Consider the following 24,895-nt stretch of genomic DNA (forward strand, 5'->3'; position numbering starts at 1 on the left):
ACGGTATCAGTGTGTACCAATAAGAACCAACAAGACATATCATGACAGAAGACAAGATCAACTGACTTTAACGGTTCAACACTTGCGTTTTCCCTCTAAGCTTCTCTCAATAGAACGTGTGACACCATCAAAAAATCAAAATCTCAAGGCGTCACTCGTATTATACATACTACAGTTCTTTTCACTTCTTTTAGAATATTCATGTAAAGTCAAGTTCAACAACTTTAAGTTTGCATGGTAAATCCCCTCTATAATAGTCAAGAGGTTGGGTTTCCATGCAATTTCCCTGTGAGGTATCTCCAAAAAGTACAAGACCTCAATGAACTGCCACTGTTAGTCTCATTTCAGTACTGGAATGCTACTGCTTTGTCAGAGTAGACAGAATTAGGAGAATCAGCAAAAAAGCATGAATTAATTTCCCTGACTAATTCATCAAAGGGACTTTGCCCACAGAACAGTCTTGTAAAGGGCAACGTCTTCTCTAAGTGAAGATATGGCCTGATGCTTTCAAATTACTGCTCAGGCTCCAGGAACTAGTGACCCACAGGTGTGAGCACCCTCCTGATCTGTTAATTTCCTTATGAATGCTGGAGTAGCCCTCAAAACAAGAAAAAAAAGTTCCTTCCATATTACTAGTGGAAAGGTAAAAAGTAAAGAAATGAGAAATTTCCCTAGGTAATACCTTCAGTGCTTAATTTGTAAAAGAATAAGTAACAGTGCCCAAAGCTCTGCTCTGAAGTCCATGGCTAGAGCTATTAATTGTCTGTGTGACGAATACCAAGACAGCACAGTCTTCAATCCACCTCATGCCCTTTTAATCCACTCCTCAAAATCCCCATCCCCTTTATCTTACTCTTACAGAATCCAGCCTTCTCCTTTAGTGATGATTGTTCTGTCTTTCTCTTCCTTCTTCTTTCTTTCCCCTCTGTGTGTTCTTATCTCTTTCCACCACCCTGCTTTCTGATATAATGCATGGTCATGGTGCTGTCTGTTTGAATCAGAACACTGTCATCATCGAAAGAAGGAAAGCCTTGAGTACTAAGTCCATAGCTCTAAGCTTTAATAAACTGATATAAATATGAGTCTCCTTCTGTGACCTGAGACCCTTTCTCTTACCCAAAACACACCTACTATCACCATGCACTTTGAGAATGTACAGAAAGATCCAATCTAAGGGAAATAAATTACACTGATCATTTTGCATTCCCTCTACAATCTTGAGAAACGACATATTTTTCAGTCAAATCTGTGCAATTCTACTACCATCTGAAGCAATGCTAACATTAGAAACTTTTCATCTATTCATTGCCAGCAAAAGAGTCATAAAAGGTCTGACACCATATTGGGGCCCCTTTTTGGTATGACAAAATACCTTGAACAAATGTAATTTTCTTTTTGTACCAAAGAACTAAGGGCCAGATGTATGACAGTTTTTTGCGGTTGCAAACGGGAAATCGGCCTGTTTGCGACCACAAAATAGGTCTGGTCCATGTACCATCCCTATTTTACGAGCCGGTAACCGATTACCGACTAGCAAAATAGGGTTGGCAACTCGCTATTAGGAGGGGGCTTACCAAGAGCGTCCCTTCCTAAAAGCGAGTCCCAATGGTATGTTCATTGATTTGCGACTGCAATTGCGGTTGCAAAACACTTGCACTTTACAACCTCCTTCAAGTAGGTGGTAAGCCGCTTGCAAACGGGAAGGGGTCTCCAGGGGACCCCTTCCCCTTTGTGATGGGCATTCAAAATATATTTTAAGAGCAGCCTGCTCTTAAAAAATTAAGCAGTAACGTTTCATTTTTATTTCTTTAAATGCATCTTGTTTTCCTTTAAGGAAAATGGACTATATATATTTTTTTAACTGCTTTATTGAAAAAGCAGTCACAGAGAGGGTGGTCTGCTGACCCCAGCAGGACACCATCCCTGGGAGTGCTAGCCATTCCTAATGGGATCGCAAATTGCACCTGTCTCATGAATAATAATGAGGCAGGCAATTTGCGACCCCATTAGGAATTGCAAACAGTGTCTGAGACACAGAAGTACATTCCTATTTGTGAGTCACAAATTGCGAGTCGCAAAACGGCGGAATTTATGACTTGAAAATTGGAAGGGTTGTACATCTGGCCCTAGGTCATATCGGGCATGGTAGGTTGTACTCAGTTTGGCCACAGCAGCAAAGGCATTTTCCCACAGCCCATCATATTTAGAGATCTCTGCCTGTCTGGCGCAAATATCTGTGCATTCAGAGGAGTCATAGTAGCTTCTTTGAAGTTACTATAAATTTACTGAGAGGCGCTACGTTCCTTGCAGCAGCTTGGCAAACTTCTTTTTTTTTTTTAAATAAACACAAACTCCTAAGAGTTTCTTTTTGAAAAACAAAAAAGCAAAGGTTCTGATACTCTAAGAGTTTTCTCCCAGGATTTGGGGGTCATTTTTTATTTTTCTGTTTGAGACCGTCGGGCTTTCTCTGGTTGTCCTGAACAGGGCAAAAGTATGTCAGAACTTATGCCCTGAATAGGCCAGATGATCAAAGGCACTTAGAGCGATGGCCGGTGCCCATAGAGCTATTGGTCTTAGGTGTCTGCCTACAGAGCCATCAAGGCCCGGTCAGTAGAAACATGATCATTCGCCTGACTTTGAATAGAGCAGTTGAACCATCAGTTTGGTAAAGAGGATACTCTGCCACATTTGTGGCAGAGTACCCTAGCCAATAAACTCTAAATAACCGCCAGGACTATTGGATTCCTTTGGAGAAGAGTCTATGTCTCTGCATGAAATCTTGTTTGTTACTGATGCCATTTTATAGAATATTCTGATGGATCTGCCTTGAAAGGTAATGCCAAACCGTTCTGGAGAATACCTAAGCATTCATTTGTTTTGGTTTTGCCTTCCTTTTCTCCAATATTCATTTGTGATATTTACCTCTCACCAAAGTGGATTTTAGTGGCAGGGGTGTTGGAAAGTCATAATATGGATGGGGCAGGTTCCCTGGTAGAGCCAGAGGATGGAAAGTGTCCTCTGCTTCAGGACAAACATTTTGGCTGGCACTGATGATGCTGTTGTGGTTACCAAAGAAGGGTCTGAACCCCCAGATAATGTGGGAGTTGCTAATGGTAAAATCACTCTTTTGTTTCTAAACTTCTAAAGGAAACATTTCTTCTTTTCCTCCAACTAAGACATTTTGGTGAATCTGCATCAACTTTCATGCGATGTATCTAGTCATCTACATGTGGAACAAACAACACTCAATCTGTAAATGGGAGATAAGAGCTTTCAACAGTGTTAGCCTCAACTAAGGAGCTCTATGTAATGCCAATCCATGATCATTTTCAGAGTTCACTGTCTCCACCAAATCCGCTGTAGCACCAATAAACTAGATTGAAATCAGTAAGCCTTCATTAAGGATTTCTTCAAAATCCATTTTCTAATCTTTTGCTACAAACAGAGCAAACACCAGTGCTGATTCCCCACAGGGATCTGTTGTAATCACCAAACAAAGCTCCAAGAGTCATCTCATATGTTCCTCAGTGTTCATTATTTTACTCTCCTTAACCAGAGGCATAGCAGGCACATGTCTTTTTGTAGGTAAGACTATCATGAAATTTAGTTGAGGATCGCCTCACATTAAATCTGGGTCCTTCTTTGGTGTCGTATACTTCATTGGATGTGTGAAAAGAGGGACTGGTTTTGTTATTGCAGGAGTCGGAAATATTTCTATGCTATCACTGGAAAGTCAATCACAAATGGGAGCAAAGGTCTTGTTTGCACTTTAGGCTGCAATGCCTCCACAATCACAGAGACTGGAGTTTGCTGTGTTTCTTGAAGAATGCTCAACTTTACTACTCCTTCAGCTAGCACCTCAAGAAGAGTAATAAGGCCATCTAATGAAGAAAGTCATTTGAAAGAACCTAGAGGTGATATATCTGAGAATCTTTCCCCATTTGAGAAATCTATGTCTGTATCAACTTACCTTCTAAAAGGCGTAGGAGTGAGAGTGTATTTCGTCGTGTGGACCTCGATGTGGACTTGTGCCTCAATATCAAAATGTGTTATAATCCCAAAGGTGCCCTCTGCAGCAAAATATGTTATCTCCTTGACTTAATATTCCTTGTTGATGGGAAGAAGGCTGTGCCTTTTATAAACATCGATTGCATGACATCAATCGGGAACAGTTGAAGTTGTGGATGTTGATAGTTTGTGCCTTCGTACTCTCCCTATATCACATTTCTTATCGTCCTATGAGTGACAGTTGCTCTTCAATATAAGCAGCCCATACCCTGGCAGCTTTTTAATACTCCCTTTCTATTTTCTGGCATAACATTGCAGTGTAAAGAATGTAATCTTCTGTACGCCTCCAATTGAAATGTCTTCTCTGTCCTTTGTATTGTTCTGTACATCGGTTGGGAAAACTTGCAGTCCTGACCAGTATGAGAGTTATCATGGCATACAACACCTATTACAGGAGGGTAATTTGCAGTCTCTTTCTCCCACAGAACACACATTTCACAAATTAAGAAGGAGTATTTTCTACCTTAAACTGAGAAACTTTCAGTGAAACAGTGTGCGCAACTGAATGAAAATGTTTTATAATGAAAAAGCTTTAAGTGATGTTAAATCAAATGCTAAGAAGTTCAAACCAAAGGTTGCAAATCAATCCATCAGATCAGCTCACTTGGAGCCAGACAACTGAATCACTGGAGTAGCATTCAATATATGCATACTGGGAGATCGAAGCTGCTGCTTATTAAAAATTGCAGAGTTTACTTTTGTCATGATTCTGTGGCTCGTGACTATCTGGCTCCATTTCCCTCTTTTCCTGTTTGTTTTCCATTGGAAAGGGCAGAGTTGGCAAGACTCACACTTCAATTTACTTGTTTTTTAATTTCTGATTTTAATTTGTTTTCATTTGAGATTGTAAGACATTAAATTTCACTAAATTTAGTCTGTGTTAGAAACAAATTGCATTGTCATTTACATTTGAGTGTACTTATATTTATTTAAAAGAGTTCCAGAATCCCTCACACAAGCAGGACTAATGTGTTAATGACTATTAATGAAGATCCTAGGATCCCAAAACTGTAATTCTGGTATCTGTAGTATAGAGTTGTATTATCTAGCTTCCCTCATTCTACTGAAACTGTGGGGAACAGGTCATTCTAGGACATCCCCCTCCAACATCTCAGTATAGGCTTAAAATCCAACAGTCCAAGTTCCAGGCTTCACAAGCTTGACCCCAAGGAGAAAGCATCTCTACGGATGTTGGAAAGCATAGACTCACAGAAGGTGCTCATCTCTAAACTCCTGACTCGTACACTAGAACATTTTCACGAACAATCTGCCTCCAGATACACCCTTTGATATAAACAACGAAATCCTGGCCAAGCGGGCTCTCAGAACGTTCTCCTGCTGTAAGAGGAATCTGACAGTTATCCTGCCCCCTGCAGACCATGTGTAACAGTGCTATCAAAAGAGGTCTACAGGAGAATGGACACAGGACATTTCTTGGTCTTTCTGCTCAAGAGGGACACCCACACCTGTATTCCAGTGTTGTGTATGTGAGTGAGCAGAAAGACTGATGTTGATTTTTCTAATGTCTTCCCTTCAGCTACAAGCTTAGGAGATTGTTTTAATACACAATTTCTTATTTTACCATAACCCTCAAGAGATTTGGGTGCAGTTGCTCTCTGTTTCTCGTTTTCACAGTCTGAGCGAACTGCATTCTCACTTGTTATTTCAGGCTTTGGAAGCTCATACCAACATTTGAATGGCCAGAAGGTGTTTAATGCTATAGGACTGTGATTCCTAACATGTGCTCTGAGGACCCCTGTGGGGTCTGTAAAGCCTCCTCATGGCGTCCATGACTACATAGAAAATTAAATAATATTAATAGAGTAATAAAGTGCATATAAATAATGAAGCTAAATGTACAATTGAAACATTTTAAACGTACTGTCAGTTTGAAGGAATTTGAAATTGGTGGCGAAGAATTAAATTAGTATCCTTAGATTGATTTCTGGGAGCAGTGCTGGTCCACCAAACAGAAGATAGTATGGATGACGAGTGGCCTCTAATGAATTTAAAAAAGCTCCAATCTTCCTATTAAAATTGAGATTTGTTTGTATTTATACATGTTTAAAAATTTAATAAAATGTGTCATAATCTGTGTATTTGTTAGATGAATACTTTTTTCAGCATTTATTATGTTTTGTCTTGCGGTTCAATGCTTAGCCAGGGCTCCGGCTTCCAGTCATGACTCAGTAGGGAGTCACTGGATTCCAATAATGATTCAGTGGGGATCCCCAGATTCCAGTAATGATTAAGTGGGGTTCTCCGGAAGTTAAAGACTGAGATCCACTACTACAGGATAACACTGAACTAAAAGCCGGATGTACTAAAAGCTGGTCACAAAAAACTGAGACTAATATTTGTGTGAGTCAATGAGGTAGATTGTAAATTGTGACTCTCTCCAGTTTGTGGCCATTACACAGATAGTGACATGCTAAGGCCCACATACTACCATGTCTGTGATTGGAATAGCATCTGTTACCACACATGCCAAAACTATGCATGGCTTAACAATGCAGTCAATACCACAACTATGTCGTTACCACAAGTTCCATTACAAGGCAAGTCATTACAATGACTTTCTTTAGAGAAGCGCTGGACTTTGGAATAGTTTAAATTACTATTTTAACTCTAGTCTGTGTATCAGTAGGGAAGGTGTTGGACTTAAAATCCAACACCAATCAAACACCGCATTCCCTAAAGCAAGTCGTTGCAAAGACGTGCGTTGTAATGCAACTCGTGGTAACATTGCAGCCGTGGTACTGACTGCGTTGTTAAAGCACTACAATGTAATACCTGCATTATAATAGATGTTTCCCATGTTATTGCCTCTAAATAAAGTCTGTAGTCATAGGTCAAGTTATATGGAGTATGCATACATTCCCCTTTCTATCTTGTGTTGGACAACTAGTCCCTGCACAGGGGCAGAATTCCATTAATATTTATGACCCAACACTGGAGTAGTGAGTTATTAATATATAATAAAATTATACTGGTTTATAGGTTATTTTAGTGTATGTCCATGCTGGATCACTCCAGTTGCGCAGACCGATGGAGGCACTATGTTCACTTCTTCTAATGTGAAGCTGGAAAACAATTTTTCCGGTAGGACACATCACACCCATGAACACCAGAAGCTCCTTGGGCCCTTCTTAAAGGACTCTGTACCATGCGCTATGTACCAACCCCATCAGAGTGGATTTTGTGTTAGTACTATAAATACTAGAAACTAGGCTTCTTCATTGTGTATTGTGGCGCATTGTTGGGAACACACTGCTGAAAACCTGTGTTTTTCAGTTAGGGCACTACTGATGGAGCAAGGATTCATGAAAAAGAAACTTGCTCGGATCAATCTCTCGTTAAGAAGTACTAACCAGAAAATAATAAATAAGAGAAAAGTAAGATGCACATGACACTTACATATGGGGAAAAGAACTTTATGCATGCTTGAATAACAAACGTAACGGAAATCCCGCTTGAAACCGAAAAACGCTTTGCGCATGTGCAAACCAGCACCACTTAAATAACCATGTGACTAACTCGTCTTTCGAGAGGGAAACTCTCACGCATGCGCACAAATTACTAATCTTAGGTCTTGAGGCATCGCGTTCCTGGCATATACTTGCTTGAACTTCAAAAGAAGATGTTGCTGCTAATGCTTTTGCTTAAAGAAAGAGAATTTAACTTGGGATAGAGTAGAAGCGGGTGGTGAACAGTGACGATCACATATCTAAGAAAATAACATCTGTTTATGTTTCTTTTATTAATAGTGTATGTTTGGGCCTAATGTGCTAAGCCAAAGAAAAGATGGTGTTGAAGATGTACGTCAGTTGGGACATGCGCGGTGTGGTAAACTTGTGACCTGCTGACTGGATCATTGACAGGCTGCTAAGAGCCAAGGACAAGTCGTTGTGGGAATGAGTTCATCGACTGTAGAGTCCTATTGAAAAATTGTTTAAAATTGATACATCAGACACCTGGGAAAATAATAAGGCAGAATAATAAATAAGGGGGATGGATTTTGCTAAACAAAGAATTAGTTAAGCAATTAAACATGACAGCATGAGGTGATGACAACTCCCCTGCCCCTGCCCAATCATAGTCCATGATTTATTGATATTTGCCACTTTTGAGGGTGGGACATGCAGAATTAAAGAGTACAACTAGAGTCATTTAAGGATATCAAGGGGGTTGACGTTGATGCCAAGTGAGGTGTGGGCGTGAGCTGCTACTGGAAAGAAGAGAACAGACTGGGGACATTCAATCCTGAAAGACAGCCTGATTAGAGTGAAAATTTGCAGAAGAATATCGAGGAGGGAGAGAGTGTGAGAGAGGGAAGCGCTCCGGTGCGTTGGTGTTCTAGAGAAGTGTAGTAAGTTTTATCCTAACCTGCACCTGTCCTATAGTCTTTGTCACCTGATGCTTAAGTCAGGAGACCCCTACCAATCCTTTGGCCAGAGGGTTGGGTTTCCTCACATCACCATTTGGTAAATATTATTCTGTCTTAAATTTGCATACCTTTTGCAAATGTATGATTTATTATGTCTTTTGTCTCTTCATCTATTACTCCTAATGCATTAAAATTGTTGAATGAGTCTATAGATTGAATGTACTTTGATAAATACATTTTTCTGTCCCATGAAAGTTGATCGAGTTTGCACTGTGAATCTGTACAAATGAGTGTTCGTTTTGATTGAGTTGTTGGATAAAATGCATTGAATCTTACCCGGAGTTTGTGATTACTTTATTGAGAGTTATAAGATAAATTAATGAATTTGTTAATATCACCATCAACTACTCAACTAATGGTCCATTGACCAAAAGAAGAGTATTGATCTGTGAAGGTTAATTAGGCATTGAATAATTCAGATCAATGTGAAAATAAAACTTGACCCCCAGCAAAACAGTCAGGAAACTTGAATGTGTATATGGGCCCATTTTGAGTAATTTGTTGATTGTGAAATGTTCATCCTGGCCTTTCGCTGGATCACTACCAGCCGGATTGCTATGGCATTCTCTCCCTGTGGAAAGGACAAGCAATGACCACTGCATAATATCACATCACTGTGAAGTATGTGAATGACTGTGTGCTGTCCATAAAACCCATAGCCTGGAGGTGTTCCATGTGTGCAGAAACTGCAAGACCCTTGGATTTCTTTTTACCAAGGGGCGATATAACTATATAACTGAGATAAAGTGCATGAGGAATGTACAAATGCTCGTATTATTTCAAAATATATTCCATTACTGTTAAATGCTAAAGTTTGTTGTTTGAAATATTTATAGTGGACACAATTCTGGCTTCCTGGTTTAACTGTAACAACTTTTTGATGTTCACTTTGCTCAAATAGGGCTCATGTCTTCAGTAACCAAAGGGCAGATTTGTATTACCTGTTTGTGATGTAGACCTTGGAACGTTTCTTGCAGTGCTGGTGTTGTTACATTGACCTTGGGCCAAAATCGATTTTTGAAAAGCTTCTATAAGAAAACAAAAAACGTAAACATGTTTAATCACTTTAAGGGGACAGACTGAACATATACTTACTGCAAATATAAGGATTTGCTCTGAGTATCTCAAATATGACTTTTTGTAATTATGATCACTTCGGTAAAGAAATAATATTACAGAATACTTTAAAAATATTCTAAAACATGTACATGCTGGTCAGAGCTCATAGAAGTTACATGGTGATGTGCTTCTTGCCTTCTGCTGTACTACACTCTGGGGCCTATTAGGATTGCGGTTTTTCCGCATCCTCCGGGCCGGCAGAAGTCACCGCCGGCCCAGAGGATGCGGAAAAACCGCAGCGGACCCACCAGAGATCCACCGCCACATTAGGATGGCTGGTGGGTCCTGTTTTCTGTCCGCAGCTATTCCGCCGCGGTTGGCTTACAACCGCGGCGGAAAAGCTATTACATGGTGGAGGTGTCTCTCAGACACCGTCCACCATATTAGGAAATGCTTGAGAAGATGCTTTTCCGCTGCGGATTTTCCGCCGTGGAAAAGCATGTTGAACTTCACTGCGGGGGCCCGTTGCGGGCCCGCTAGGTGAAGGGGGGGTGGGGGGTGCACATGGGGGGTACCTATGGTACCCCCCTGCATTTGTATGCAGAGATCGGCAGGCACCGCGCGGTGCCTGCCGCTTTCTGCATACAAAAGCAAAGTATGCATTTTTTACATTGCGGCGGGTGCAGCTTGAAGCTGCACCCGCCGCAATGTTAAGGATAGAGGATGTGACCGCCACCCTGGCGGTCACATCCTAATCTTCACGGGGGAACGCAGCTGCCCATGCGGACGTTCCCCCCTACTCTATGGTGGCGGACGGACTCAGGTCCGTCCGCCATCATAATCGGCCCCAAAGTTTGTAAAGGATACAGTCTAAATATTGTAATCAGTCTCGATGGAGGATTCTAGATGAAAGTTCCTCTAATAGGCTAGTAAGGCTAGCAATGTTTAATACAGTATCGACATTGTGTGCAGTAGCTCTGATTTGCAGAAAAGTAGTTGAGCAGGATCCTGTAGGTTTCAGAGATTTCTGGAGGTCTGGCGAAGAGGTGTGTCAGATCTTTGGGTTCTGAATCTTGTGATGCAAAGCTATCCAATGAGCTTTGTCTCTGTGAAGATTCGGGCACAATGTATACTCCTATCCCAAGTGACAGATGCAACCAAAAGGATTCAAGGGAAGGTATTCTTTCATTATTAAGAACAATGGCTATGATTGCACTGCCATTAGAAGACTAAGGACCAGAGGTATGCTTTGTTATTCTTCAGGTTGGGAAGGTGTCTGCGGGCTTTCCACTAGTGCTGAATGTAAAGGCTGTTAAGAATCAGGAAACTTCATTTCAAGATGGAGTTAATTTCTCCAGCTAAGCAAGCAGATTTTCTGATTCTTCTGGGTCTCCAGGTTGCTTATCTTCAAATTATCATCCATCACCTCAGAATTTTCTGAGATTCACAATGGGGGACCTGCATTTTCAGTTCCGCATTCTTCCTTACAGTCTAAAGTCTGTACCCAGAGTTTTCTTCGAAGTCCTTACTCCCTTGGTTGGTCTGGTTCACAGGCTAGGTTATTCTATGTCCACACATCAGCTGTTGTGGGACATGACAAAAGTAATCAACCTTCTTCAGACACATGGTGTTCTAAGACATCTGTAAAAATCTCACCTAGAACAGCACACAATGGAGAGTTTATAGGAGTCAGGTTCAGGTTGACTCTGATCCAAAAATTACAGATTCATGAACAATTTATTCTGTCTCAGAAAAATCCAATAACAAGAACCTGCCTGCAGGTTCAGGAAGGCATTATGGCCATGTTGTAAGTGGTTCCCTGTGGCAGATTCCACTTGAGAATCATAAAAAATCACATTTTCAGTAATAGGAATCCAGCTTCCCAAGACTTTGTTCACAGGATTCAGTAAATCGACAGATCAAAGAAGAACTGCAGTGGGGAATGGATCATCTGAATCTTCACAAAGGTATGGTTCTCCTCCTATTGGACTGGATTATGACAACGGGAGCCTGAATTGAGGATCAAGTTATTTAGAAAGGATGGCCTCTTCTTCAGAGGAGGTACTGCTCACAAAAGAAAGAGGTGGAAAACGTTTGTCTGGCATTGTTGAGGTTTTCACCACTTTTTGCGGGAAAAGGAAAGGCCGCTGTATCCAAATAAACTGCATGATTAAGGAATCCTACATATTCTCCTGGGAGCAATATTGTGCTCATTCTCTGGGAGTTTGCGCCCTAGGAAAATAATGGAGGGGAGTGTGGAGATCCATGAATACAGTGAAAGGATCCCTGACATCATTAACTTGCGAGGCGTCCATCCTAGAGCAGTGACTACCCAGAAGTCACCCCCTCAAGATGTTAGGCTGGTTTGCTACAGCATTGACAATAGCAAAACTCTGCATCCTCTGTATGTGGAGATCCTATATGCTCCAGACATACAGACATGATTACAGGAAATGCACAGAACTGCTTCATACAAACGTGATCCAGCCCCATATATGACCAAGTGAGAACATTCGATAAGAAATGGGGCAGATTCATTCATGCATAATGCTACATATCCATAGTAATAGCCTCATATAGGTTACAGGGGTTTCCTGAGCTTGCTTTGCCACTGCAGGAGAATTGTTTAGATGCTGGAAATGTCATAGATGGTTGGGAATCCTTATAACTGCTAACAGGATGATTATGCATACAGAAATGGGGGGCAGGGCTGCTATGTGGGACTGTAAGCACTACATTCAGGTAGGCAAGAGGGGGAACCAATCTTAATCGTGACAACACTTGGACATAACACTATGCACGGATCATACCCATAGTTTACAACTCCTGTCTACCCACCAAAGCTAAGGTGTTTATGAAATCGGTGTCCTATACACAAGATACACAATTCGCAATCTGCAATGTACAATAATTTTTCTCTGCAAGATGTAGAGCAATGTTGCATTAACCAATAGTCTCTTGAAGTTACAAAACTGTAAGGTTAAAAAAGATGAACACCTATGTTTGACAGAGCAGCAACATGTTTTGTTGTATGGGAGACATTTAGTCGATGACTTTAGGAAGCTGGGACCAGCCAAATGCTAAAGGGCGGAGGGCACAAATGGGATATTTTTCAAACACAGTGTTATTGATATCTGTATAATGATAATTTTGTAAAGCTTGTGATTGAAACACTGTCTTGTGTTTTCAAGAGTGAATAAATCATTAAAAAAACGAATAAATACACAAAATCTTACATACTCAGAAAAGGGGGAGCTCAGGTTTCTTCACTATGCAAAATCACACGCATAATATTCTCTTGGGCAAAGAAAATGCACTTAAAGCAGGACAGCTTCATGGACAGTGAATCAGAGGACTTCTCTAAAGGAGATACGTAGGACAGCGACTCAGGCTTCTTCCTCAACATTTTCAGACATTACAAGATACTGCTTGATGATCAGCTGCAGGATGTTTTTGGTTCCAAACTTTTTTTTACTGTAATATATGAGGTTGTGTGTTTTTGTTGATTCAACTTTCTAAGCAATGATTAGTTGTCAGATTGTTTCCTTAAGCCACACAATTTTTATCTTTTGTACTACCCTTGGGAAAAGAAGGAAATGCTCCTTTTGGAGCAATCTGGACAGAAAAAATCCATTGTACATTTCTCCTTCATACAGGCACTTCAGTGTCAGTTTGCACAAATTGTTTTAAGAAACAATATCATAAGGAGCCCACCTTGATGGACAATAATTTTAACAGTGGTACAGTCCACCTTTTCACAAGGCTAAAAAAACCTTCTTACATACTCATTCGAGACACCGGTAAATTTTCATCACAGTAATGAAAAAGTATGGAGATACTGAAGGCATATAATAAAAAAAAGTGGTATGTCTCTTCTCTCTACAGAGAGTAGGTATGGTTTTCAGGATCATATCCTGTCCTAATGAACACCTTCACTAATTTTAACAAATATCACATGGGGATGAAATGTGTTAACGAGATCTTGAAGAGTACTGACAAGAACATTTGGGGAATCATCCTCTGTGAACCCATAGGAAAAAGAACACATTGAAAATTCAACTGAAAGAATTAGCTGCATACCATCGGGGGACTTTCTTTAGACTGGGACCAAATGAAAAAATGTATTGTTGACTGGAGCCTGGTCATTTTGATCCTCAAGACAACACTTCTGATTTTCACACTATCTCCAAATAGTAAATCACTGTTATCCTGGAGTGCAATACTCCCATTATTTTAATAAGTTCTATTTTCTCTTTGTCACTGATATAGAGAGTGAAGGGAACTTTTCACTCTTGCACAACTGAATTATGGTATAGTGATAGTAAAATATTGCTTCAATTCATTTCATAACAGTAACAATAACAACTGTGTACAAGGCTGATTTCAATCTTGTTCTGTGAATGTATTCTTGTCGTTTAACTTTTCTGCCAATCAAATATGTATGAATTAATATCTCATGGTGTAGAGAATTGATCACACATCAGTCACTGAAGAAATTAGAATTTATGGATGATATGGCTTCTCTCACTGTAATACAGTAGCCACTAATGTCAGCTTGATTTTTATGTTCTAGTACCTCTACTTTCCATCAGGTCATTAAAAATGTTGGGAACTCACACAACATACAACTGCTTGGGATGACATATTAAACCTTGACATAAACTGAGGTAATACGTTGACCTAAGAAAGGTGGCTTAATGTATTAGTATATGACAAAAGTAGATTTTAGTTTTTTTTTAAAGCAAATTTACAGAAAAAGACATATAATGTTCAAAAGACACATACATTAACTGACAGCAAGAAATGTGCATGGAATTCATAAAAATATCATAGCAACAAAAACAAAAATATTTTCACGATTAAAACACAAGCCCATAGAGAAGGCAAAACACGTTAATATTCAATTTTCAAGTGATATGATAAATACATTTAAAGACAGTTAAACTCTACAATGTTGTTGTTAAGACCAGATATGGTTGTGTGCATAAATTATTGTACCTTCAAATCCAAAGGGAGTTGGGTCGCTCTTAATTTCATGCCTCTTTGCTTTCACATCAGGGCCAAGGGGACCTGTCAGAAATGTATACATATAAAATTATATAAATGCTGATGAACTTAACACTATTGTTATCATTCTGTTCATAAAAAAGCAAATTGTCCTAAAGTCATTTAAGTAGGACTCCACCCAATATAAGATTGTATCAAATACTTCCCATTATGCATAACATAAGACAACATGTTTGGTAATCTAAGATTTCTAGTAGCTATCACAGGTCCAAGAGGACCAGATCTATGGTAGACTTTTAGGACAGGTTAAGAAATTTCTACAACTCACAAGTATAATGAAGTAGTTATTCAGTAAAAACTGATAAGTGCTGCAGAGTAAGAGCAAATGACCATAAAGGATAGGTTATTTGTTGAGATTTGAAGGGAGATCTGGGAGAAGGGTATTCCACAATTTGGCTACTAACAAGCTCAAGCATCCTTCCCCTATCATGCCCAGGTTTTAGGTAGACTGTAAACCGTCATGGCTAATCTGCATTCAAAAATAATGCAAAACATTTGTTTTAATTCTGACTTTCACAGAACACCAGTGCAAACTATGTCAGGCATGTATCAAATGGTCTTGCTTCTTGAGGCCACAGACAAACTGAGCTCCCTTATTCTATAATTGCAGCGTGGTTTCACTTTTATGATATCCAGGTACAGAGAATTCCCTGAATCAGTGCTGGAGTTCACAATTGCTCTTACTAGAACTAAGTTTACTTGGCATCAGATCAATATTTTTTTTACAGACAAGAGAGTTGAAAAGTAGCGCATTTCATTCAGCATTTACTTGTTGGTTCATTGTTAATAATATATATCAATGTCAATACCAACATTCTTTATTTGCAATTTAAAGTCTGTGTGGATTATTTAGAGTTAGGAAGATGCTGGACATTGCTAAAAAAAATTAGATTTTCCAACTGTTGTAATAAATGGGCACTCATGTCAAAGGCGTTCTTGTTATGGTGGATGAGACCTCTGCCACTTTTTTGCAGATAACCGACTCCACCGAACTCTAAATAGGGCTGTACGTCTTTGTCAAATCTGTAGAAAGACCTAAATTCTAGATGGCTATCAGTTAATTACCCCTTTTTTGCAAATAAAATAACCTTCAATTAGCTTCCCTTTAGCAGAGCAATGTTTGGCTCATTTATGCCTTTATGTCATTCAGGGAAGACAAAAAAACAGGATGTTATTTCCTCTATTTCTTTTAGTTGCTCTGTGTTATCTGCATTTGACTAAAAGGACAGACCTTGACTATGAATATAGTCTATCAGGGTATATATGAAAAGGCTTAATGATAGAGACGGCTGTTGGGGGACCCCTGTCATGGGGACAGATAGTTACAACTGCATTTTAACTCGAAATGTCCTCTGTAACAGAATGACTTTGAGTGGTAAAAGTGAGTTTATAGATATGTTGCTCTAAACGATTCTACCCTTCAAAGGTATAAATCTTTCCTTCAGCAGCTGCTGATGGCTTTAGGGGGTTCCAGGCCTGAACTATCCATACTGGGCATCAGGCGTTTACCTGGGAGGCTGGAAGAGTGGGGACCAGTTTTGCTACTGGAGGCCGGTTGCTGCAACATCGTCCTCCAGTAACAAAAGCAGCAACCAAGCAAGCATTTCCAGCGTCACAGGGCCAGACCGTGCTTTCCCAGGGGCTGCTCTGAGAAAATTGCCAGGGCGGCTTTGGGTTCCCAGTCCTGCCCTGGGCGGTTCACTTTAAGCGCTGGGTAGTTTGAGACCTCACATATAGGGCCAGATGTAGGTAGGCATTTACCGGTCGGTAACGGCCGAAGTCGGCCGTTACCGACCGGTAAATGCAATTTGAGATGTAGGGCCCTGTATTTTACAGAATCGGTAAATTTACCGATCGGTAAATTTACCGAATCTGTAAAATACCGAGTCGGTATTTTTACCGATTCGGTAAAATTGATATGTAGGTGGGACTCTTCTGAGTCCCACAAGCATTAAAAAATCGGTATTTTACCATCAAATCCTATTTGATGGTAAAATACCGATTCCGGTGTGCATGCACATGTGTTCATGCACACCTGTGCCATATGACAGGCAGACCTGCCCTTAGGGCAGGTATGCCTGCCACATGGCACCCGAACCCGTTTTGGGGGTGCTAGAGGGTGTCAAAGTGACACCCCCTGCACCCTTGTGAAATTCGGTATTTACCGTTTCGGTAATTACCGAATCGGTAATGCCCATTCATTCCTATGGGCTTTAAAGCCCATAGGAATGAATGGGCATTACCGGTCGGTATTTACCGAATCGGTAAATACCGAATTTTACCGATTCGGTAAATGCACATCTGTATTTACCTACATCTCGGTACTTCTATTTTACCACTTCTTAAATACCGAATCGGTATGATTCGGTATTTAAGAGGTGGTAAAATAAAATTACCTACATCTGGCCCATAGAGAGGTGTGCCGCAGTGTGAAGCCACACACACAAGGCCTTGCATAAGGTACACAAACCCATGAATGCTGTTAGGCCAACATTTCATCAACAGTTACAGAAAGTGCACCTTTATGCCTCATTTCACCCTGATGATCTCATAGAATAGACCCTTTTCCCATACTTATCACCACAAAGCATGTAATTTTCTGCTGACGGGCTCAGAAAGGAACAAGAGTGGAAACTTCAGAAAATAAACAGAGTTCTAGGAATCCTGTATCCTTTCTGTTTACGTGGTATCTATCTTTGGACCAACCTCTTGCTAACAATCAGATGACTTTGTTATCTGGTGTTGATTTTTGGGCTTTCCTCCCTATTCTCGTGTTTGTCTCACCCTTGAACATTTCAGTCTCACAGTGTTGAGTTGATGAGTTGTATCTTTTCACTGCTGACTTGAGGGTACTCTTTTACATTCTTAATTTAGCTCTCTATGGGAGTACATGTGTTTCACTGCTCTCTCCACTAACTTGTTTCTATACCTACTCTGCATGTTCTATTCTACTCCCCTCCCTCTCTTACTCCATGTTTTCTTTTATAGAGAACCCGGAAGCTATTAAGTGCTGGCAGGCCACTCAATTCGTTTATTTGCATTTGCGTACACTTTATTTACATTTTTTTGTGCTTCACACACTCTATTTTTATTCAACTTCACGTCCGTCACTCCCTGATGTTCCAAGTTAAAAAAACAAAATAATAATTCATTTCTTTTTCCAAAGGCTAAACAACTACAAAGTACGGCAAGGATTACCTTTTCTATTTTGTTTGCACTCACGAAGACTACTTTTTTACTAATGGTTTATCGGTCTAACATGATGTTCCAAGTGTCTTCGGTAAATTAAAAAAGGTTACCATGTGCCACACCAAACGTGTAATAGTGCAAACAAGGACATGCAGTATGACGTTTGCACAAGTGTCACAGCCTTCTTGGAATTAGTTTTCTTTAATAGAAACCCTGTTGCCAGATGCATTTGTACCGATGTGACCAATAAAAAAAGCAAAACCAACACCTTTGCCTTTTAGACAAGCATTGGTAAATGCATTCGGTTTCGCCTTTGTGATTAATAATAAGCTGTTTTTTGTTATAAGTTGGAGCTTGCTGAGTAGTTGTACAATATAAGTTACGGAAAGTCTGTTAAAGTGCTATGACGTGTTTATGTACAAGTGCTGTTAATAGTGGTATAATGCGGGTAAGTAATAGCAAAAGTTTGAAAAATGAAATGAAAGGGGGAAATAAAAGAGTTAATTGACGTAATAGCAATATTATGTGTTTAAAGGAGTTCTGACAACCTCTGGGCCGGGTTCTACTGCACCTGCTGCACTATTTAAATGATGCCCCTAGTGCCTGCTAGATAACTGCATTTGTGACTGCCTGTTTAGTAGTAAAACATTGCAATATTTGGTGTTTATTGGGGTTCCTAGTGCTTTGGGCCCGGTGTCACTGAACCTGCTGCACTACTGAAATCATGACCCTAGTGCCTGCAAGGTAACTGCACTTGTAACTGATTATTTAGTAGTTAAATATAGCAATATTTGGTGTTTAGAGGAGTTCTGACAACTTTTGGCCCAGTGCCATTGCACCTGCAGCACCAATTAAATCTTTGCCCTAGTGCCTGCTAGATAACTGAACTTGTGACTGCCTGTTTAGTAGTAAAATTTAGATATATTCTGCATTTAGTGGGATCCCTAGAGCTTTTGGCAGTTGTATAATTTGAATGAAGTATCCAAGTTGGAATTTATGATTGGCCACAGGAGGTGGCTGTAATTATATAATTTTCAAATGAAAATTTGCCCACTGGGGCAGGACTGTGTAAATGTATATGAGGCAGGTTTTGAGATGCCCACTCGGGCCAGAACGTTGCATGTCATATGAGGTTGCAGCAGAGTCTGTATCCCACAATCACTTTTATGGGCATAAACCCGTTTAAAAATGAATGCGTTTGCATAAGAATTCATGATTTGCCCACAGGGACATGATGTATTTAGTATTTAATACTTATTTTGATGCAGAATGATCCACAAATTAATTTTCAGCCTCATACAGTTAGGACCCTGTGTGAAAGAGGGCTACATTGTACGACTGACACGGGGACAATAAAGTTTTACTTTGCAGCTTTGAACAATCGGCTGGATAAACTGTTTAAATGCTCATGTTTTGACTACAATTAGCAACAATGTGACAAACGAAATGCCAAAAACACAGAGATTGCCACTGTAAGTGTATTTTATTTTATTAAAATATACTTGCGAGTGATGTAACTCGTTTAAGTCTTTTCACTGTTTTTATGTATCACATGATTGTTTATTTAAACTAACAAACCAGAGACATGTCTACTCGTGATCAAGGGGTTCTCCCCGAAACGCGCGGAGTGTGTCAGAAGCCTGAAATAAACAACCACTTCGCAACTTATTTGTTCTAAGGCGTGCTGTTTTGGGAAGAAGGAATCAGCATTAGCATGGATATCTATACTACTGTTATAAAGTAAGAACTGTGAACCTTTGAGGCGGGTAAACTCGGGAACCACAGCGCCAATTCAAACACCCGATACATCATTGTAATTGTCAGGGTGTGCAGATGGACATAGGCTATATTAAAATAAAATATATACGCTGTTAAAAAAATTAAAGATAAAAAAAAGTAGTCCCTTGAAAGTAGCGCCGGCCGCGACCTGCGTGCTGACATCAGGAACGCGGGGAGGAGCGGCGTACAGGAGCGCGAGGAGGAGCGGCGGAGATCAGCGCGGGGAGGAGCGGAGAACTTTGCCAGACTGGAGTGGGCTGAGGTACGTCAAGCGCGGGGAGGAGCGGTGAACTAAGGCGGACTGACCGGTAAACTTTGGCGGAGCGCGGGGAGGAGCGGAGAACTTTGCCAGACTGGAGCAGGCTGAGGTACGTCAGGAGCAGGCTGAGGTACGTCAAGCGCGGGGAGGAGCGGTGAACTAAGGCAGACTGGAGCGGGCTGACAGGTAAACTTTGGCGGACTGCAGCCCCGTGTGGAATGGGTACATACTGGCTTTGTGTAGTGGGGGTTGAGTCGCCATGGCAGGTTATGAACGGGGTTTGCTTTTGCAGCGCACAGAGAAAGGTCGTTTGCAGCGTCGGATGCGTGGCAAAAGTGTTAGGGAGCATGGCGTGTGTGGCTGATTGGGGGCTCTGAAGGTGGCGGTGAACTTGGGCTGAGGAGGTGGTTGGGGCCTGGGTTTGGGCGACTGGGGTGAACTAAGGCGGACTGGAGCGGGCTGAGCAGTAAACTTTGGCGGACTGCAGCGGGGCGTGTGGAATGGGTACATACTGCCTTTGTGTACTGGGGGTTGAGTCGCCATGGCAGGTTATGAACAGGGTTTGGTTTTGCAGCGCACAGACAAAGGTTGTTTGCGTCGCCACAGTGTTAGGGAGCAAGCCTGATTGCCCCCGGACAACGTCGGGACGGGCTGCTAGTATATATATATATATATATATATATATATATATATATATATATATATATATATATATATATATATATATATATATATACACACACACACACACACAAATTGATTCACTGAAAAAACAAAGGTTAAAGAGGCGTTATAGTTAGTTAGGTATGCTAATAATATGTCACTTTGAATTAAAGAAAATGTAAGGTTAAAAGCATATTACAGTTAGGTGAAAAGGTCAGTTAAAACATACCATTTTAAAATAAAAAACACTGAAAGTCACCATTTATGGTTATCTCAAGTAATTACAGCCTGCTACCTAATGTAACCATAACTCACGTCCTCGCCATGCACAATGTTGTCATCAATGATATAATTTCAGATAATGAAGTGATTTTATCAAGGATGTCATAGAACATGTCATGAATGATGTAACGTGTGAGGTCATAAACAGTGCATGGCAACGGCACAAGTCATAGTTACTTTTTGACCCAAGTTATAGTTACACCTATGGAGCCAGAAGACTAGCTCAGCCGCCATGTTCTGAAGCCTCAAGTCTGTGAATCATCCTAGAAGTGATCCCGAGATAGCAGACATTTGCAAAATCTAATCTGGGCAAAAGGCCTTCTCCTAAAACAGAGGCCTACAGATGATGGCTAAGGGTGGAATCTTTCTCAAAAACTCATCTTGCATAAATAAGAGGTACATCTTAACATGTATGTGTTTAAGTAAGCATGCATGTTTATATGGTGTGATCTCCATGTAAACTGCTGGTGATACTATCAAGAAAAAAGTGGGGGTAACATTCAATATGCATATTAATAGATATTCAATATCCATCATCCCAGGTCATATTAACCCAGTTATACGAATAGCTATCCCATAAAAAGGAAAGACAGCGTAATGATCTGTACAAATTTTCATTTTGTGTTAACAGTTTAACTGTTGTTTTTATAGATGTCAATGAATGCTTAACAGCTGAATATCTGTAACATAAAAAAGTTAGCTACGATGAAATAGCTGACAATATTTGACAATTAGCCACTGGCTGGGTCCATTTGCCTCCCAATTGAATTATTTAAAGGCTTCTCAGCGTCCATGACCTTGCCACTTCCTGACTTACAAACGAACGTGAGAGAGAAGGGCAGCATACCAGGAAGTTTTGAAGAGGCATTTATTGTAGTAATCTTAAAATCTGATAAATCAGCAGACCACGGTGCCTTCTACTAGAATAATAAGAACCCTGTTAAACCCATTGAATTACACAAAGTCACTGTCAGAACCCCATTCAGAGGGACATGGGGCTAGTGGGAGACACTGGGCACAACTGTGGGGGTTGAGTCTTTTTACTCCCAATTTCCCGGTGCCCGGCCTACTATGGATCCTGAGCAACTAGACCAAGCACCCCTTCAGAAATGTACTCCCTATGGTAGCACGGGTCAAGCAGTCCAAGGGTTCTCAGGAGGCTGGGGGAGGGAGATGAAGGGGGTGAACATGGTCTCACGTCTCAAAATATGGTTAACAGCAGCATAAATGATTGTCTAGCCAAATAATTGCTTTTATGAAAAAAGAAGTATTTATATTTCTACACAAAGTAAAATATCAAAACTCACAAACAATACACACAATCACCTAAGGTCAGGGCTCTAGTGTTTTATATACAGTCTGAGTCCCACTCCCCTCTCACTAGTTGTATAGATGACATTTATTTTCACCTCACTAGTAGTCCGAGTCTTAGGAGTCCACTACGACTCCAGTTAATATCAATAGTGTTCCAGCGCTGAGGTGTAATAAGGCAGGCAAGTTACCCCAGGGCCTTCCAAACCATTAATCAGGCTTAGCACCTGAATAACCAGAGTCTCCGAGGGCCCCTTCCTTGTGGGCACTGAAGCTGCAGTGGCTGTCTCTGAAACGTACAGCACACATGGCCCTGCAGAGGCAGCGGTCGGGTATCTTGGATTTCCTCTCATGGTCCTGCGGGAACAGTGGCCAGGTGTCCTTACCTATCTTTCGATTCTGGTAGGTTTCCTTGGATCCTCTCAAAAGGATTCCATGCTGCCAAAAAGGAGATGTACTGGTAGCACTGAATGGGAGCATGGAGTTCTTTCGGGGCAATGAGTTTGAGAACTCATTGTTCCGAGAGGACTCAATGCTGTCAGTCAGCTCTACCGGTGCAACTCCTTTTCTGTCTGATTCGAGCCCAGTGACGGAATCTGGCACTCAAATTTGAGACTCAGACCACACGTGTGCTTCCCATTGCGGGCTGATTGGAGCACCCTATGGGTATCCAGTATGTTTGCATCTCAGGCCATTCAGGCCCACCCTGTTCCTGAGGTTGTCACCGGGGAACCCCTCCTAGAGCAACTGTAATACCTTCCATAATCTCTCTCTCGACTCGTTGTATCCCCCAGAGTCCTGATGATGATCCCACCATTGTTATTTGGATTGAAACACTGTCAACTGTAAAAACATGGATGCTATATGATTGTCGAGAACTTGCTGTAACGGGCCGTGCTGTTCATGTCTTTGTTGATACACTTATTGATCATGATTCATCACTAGAGTATATCACCATTAAGAGAGGGCACCAATCATGTTTATTTTGCACCAATATTCACTGTGATGCTATGTGTCTTGAAATTGTTTTTCATAAACTACTTTGAATACATTTCATTCACCATTTGGTTCTTAGCATCTGAAGTATTGGTACTAGGGACCGGTGTTTTTTGTTACACCTCCTGGCAAAGGCAGTAGCCTTTCACCACAATGAGGGTAGAGCTTTGGGCGCCCCTCTCGGTCCAAACATACAGCAATCCGTGAGACTGGTCTATGTCATGGCGCACATGCATGATTCGTGTCCATCCATGACTAAAGAAATTAGCACAAAGGATCCAGACTTCTTTGATGTTGTGGGCACTCAAGGCAGGGATACACGTCCATCACCATGTCAGTGACTTTTCTGTCCCAACAGGAACAGACCAGAAGTGCTTCTTGTCGCCCCTGCCTTTTGCCGTGGCTATTGAACCACTGACCCAATGCCTGTGACAGAATAACCAGATCTCTGGTTTCAGTTGGACAAACATGGATGACTTTCTAATATATATTAGTAATCTGGAGAGCTCCTGCCCAAAGATTATACAGACTCTGGATGAGTTTGGTGGGCTGCTGCAACACGAACAGATTTGTCTCCCTGACATCAGGAAGGGATGGGATTAGAACTACTGAAAAAAGTTTAACTGTCTGGACATAAATTGCGCCAAAATAAAAGGACAGTATATGAAATATACAATCAGAACGCAACCGCATACAGGAAGATACACTATGTTATGTTATGTTAATGGCATTTGTAATGCGCACAGCTGCTCCAGCGAAGGAGCGTCCCGGCGCCCGACAAGGTAGCCACACAACATAACTAGGAGACAGGGAGAGTTATTAAAAAGGATTAAAATTTAACAGTGCTGGAGAAATAAGAAAGTTTTGGCGGCCTTGCGAAAGGAGAGCAAGTCACCGAGGGTCCGGACTTTCAAAGGAAGAGCGTTCCATAGTGCGGCTGCCCGCACCCTAAAGGAGCGACCCCCAGCCCGACTGAGTTTAAATCGTGGGGCTACTGCTAATTCCTGGTCCAAGGAACGCAGGGAGCGGCCCGGAATGTAGGGGCGCAGGAGTTGGTGCAGTAGCGGGGGCGACAAGTCCTTCAAAATCTTAAAGGACATGCACAGCACTTTAAAATGGATCCGCTGCCTAACGGGTAGCCAATGCAAGGCTCGCAGAGTGTGGGTGACCGAGCAAAACCTAGGCAGGCCTACAATTGCTCTGGCCGCTGCGTTCTGCACTCTTTGGAGACGGGTAAGCTCGGCCTGGTTTAACCCTATGAAAAGGGAGCTAGCATAGTCTAGCCGAGCCAGAACCGTCGCTTGAACCACAAGTTGACGGGTTTGCGGCATCAAAGTACTTAAGTGCAGGTCTCAAATTGCGCAAGATGCCGAAACAGCAAGCCGCCGTCCTTTTAGTGTGGCCAACGAAGTTGAGTGAAGGGTCCAACCAAACCCCCAGATTTTTGATCTCCGAGACCGGAGTGGGGGTGGGGCCCAGCTCAGGAGGCCACCAGGTATCTCCCCATAGTTCCGTCCGCTTACCAAAGACCATAACTTCAGTTTTTTTGGCATTCAGGTGGAGACAGTTGGACGTCATCCAACTGGCCACCGCCCGCAGTCCATCTCTGAATCTTGGGGCATCCACCCCGGAGTCCCCGCTGATCGTGACCGCTAGCTGGGTGTCGTCTGCGTACGTCACCATGGTCATACCGCAGAGCTTCACAACCTCAGCCAGCGGCCTCACGTAGAGATTAAACAACGTGGGACTCAGCGAGGAACCCTGCGGGACCCCAA

At 41.5% G+C, this 24,895-nt stretch overlaps 1 protein-coding gene across 4 annotated transcripts in view; it reads right to left on the reverse strand.

The window, feature by feature from the left end:
* MCF2L2 (MCF.2 cell line derived transforming sequence-like 2) overlaps positions 1–24,895 on the reverse strand; it is a 2,082,183-nt gene that overhangs the window by 83,379 nt on the left and 1,973,909 nt on the right. For all 4 annotated transcript variants that reach the window (XM_078665987.1, XM_078665986.1, XM_078665989.1 and 1 more), the window contains 2 exons: positions 14,573–14,644; positions 9,457–9,543 (listed from right to left, as the gene is read on the reverse strand). In XM_078665987.1, coding sequence (XP_078522113.1) covers positions 9,457–9,543; positions 14,573–14,644 — 159 coding nt within the window. The remainder of the gene's footprint in view (positions 1–9,456; positions 9,544–14,572; positions 14,645–24,895) is intronic.

Source organism: Lissotriton helveticus, chromosome 11 (assembly GCF_964261635.1).
Source record: "Lissotriton helveticus chromosome 11, aLisHel1.1, whole genome shotgun sequence".
Lineage (NCBI taxonomy): Eukaryota > Metazoa > Chordata > Amphibia > Caudata > Salamandridae > Lissotriton > Lissotriton helveticus.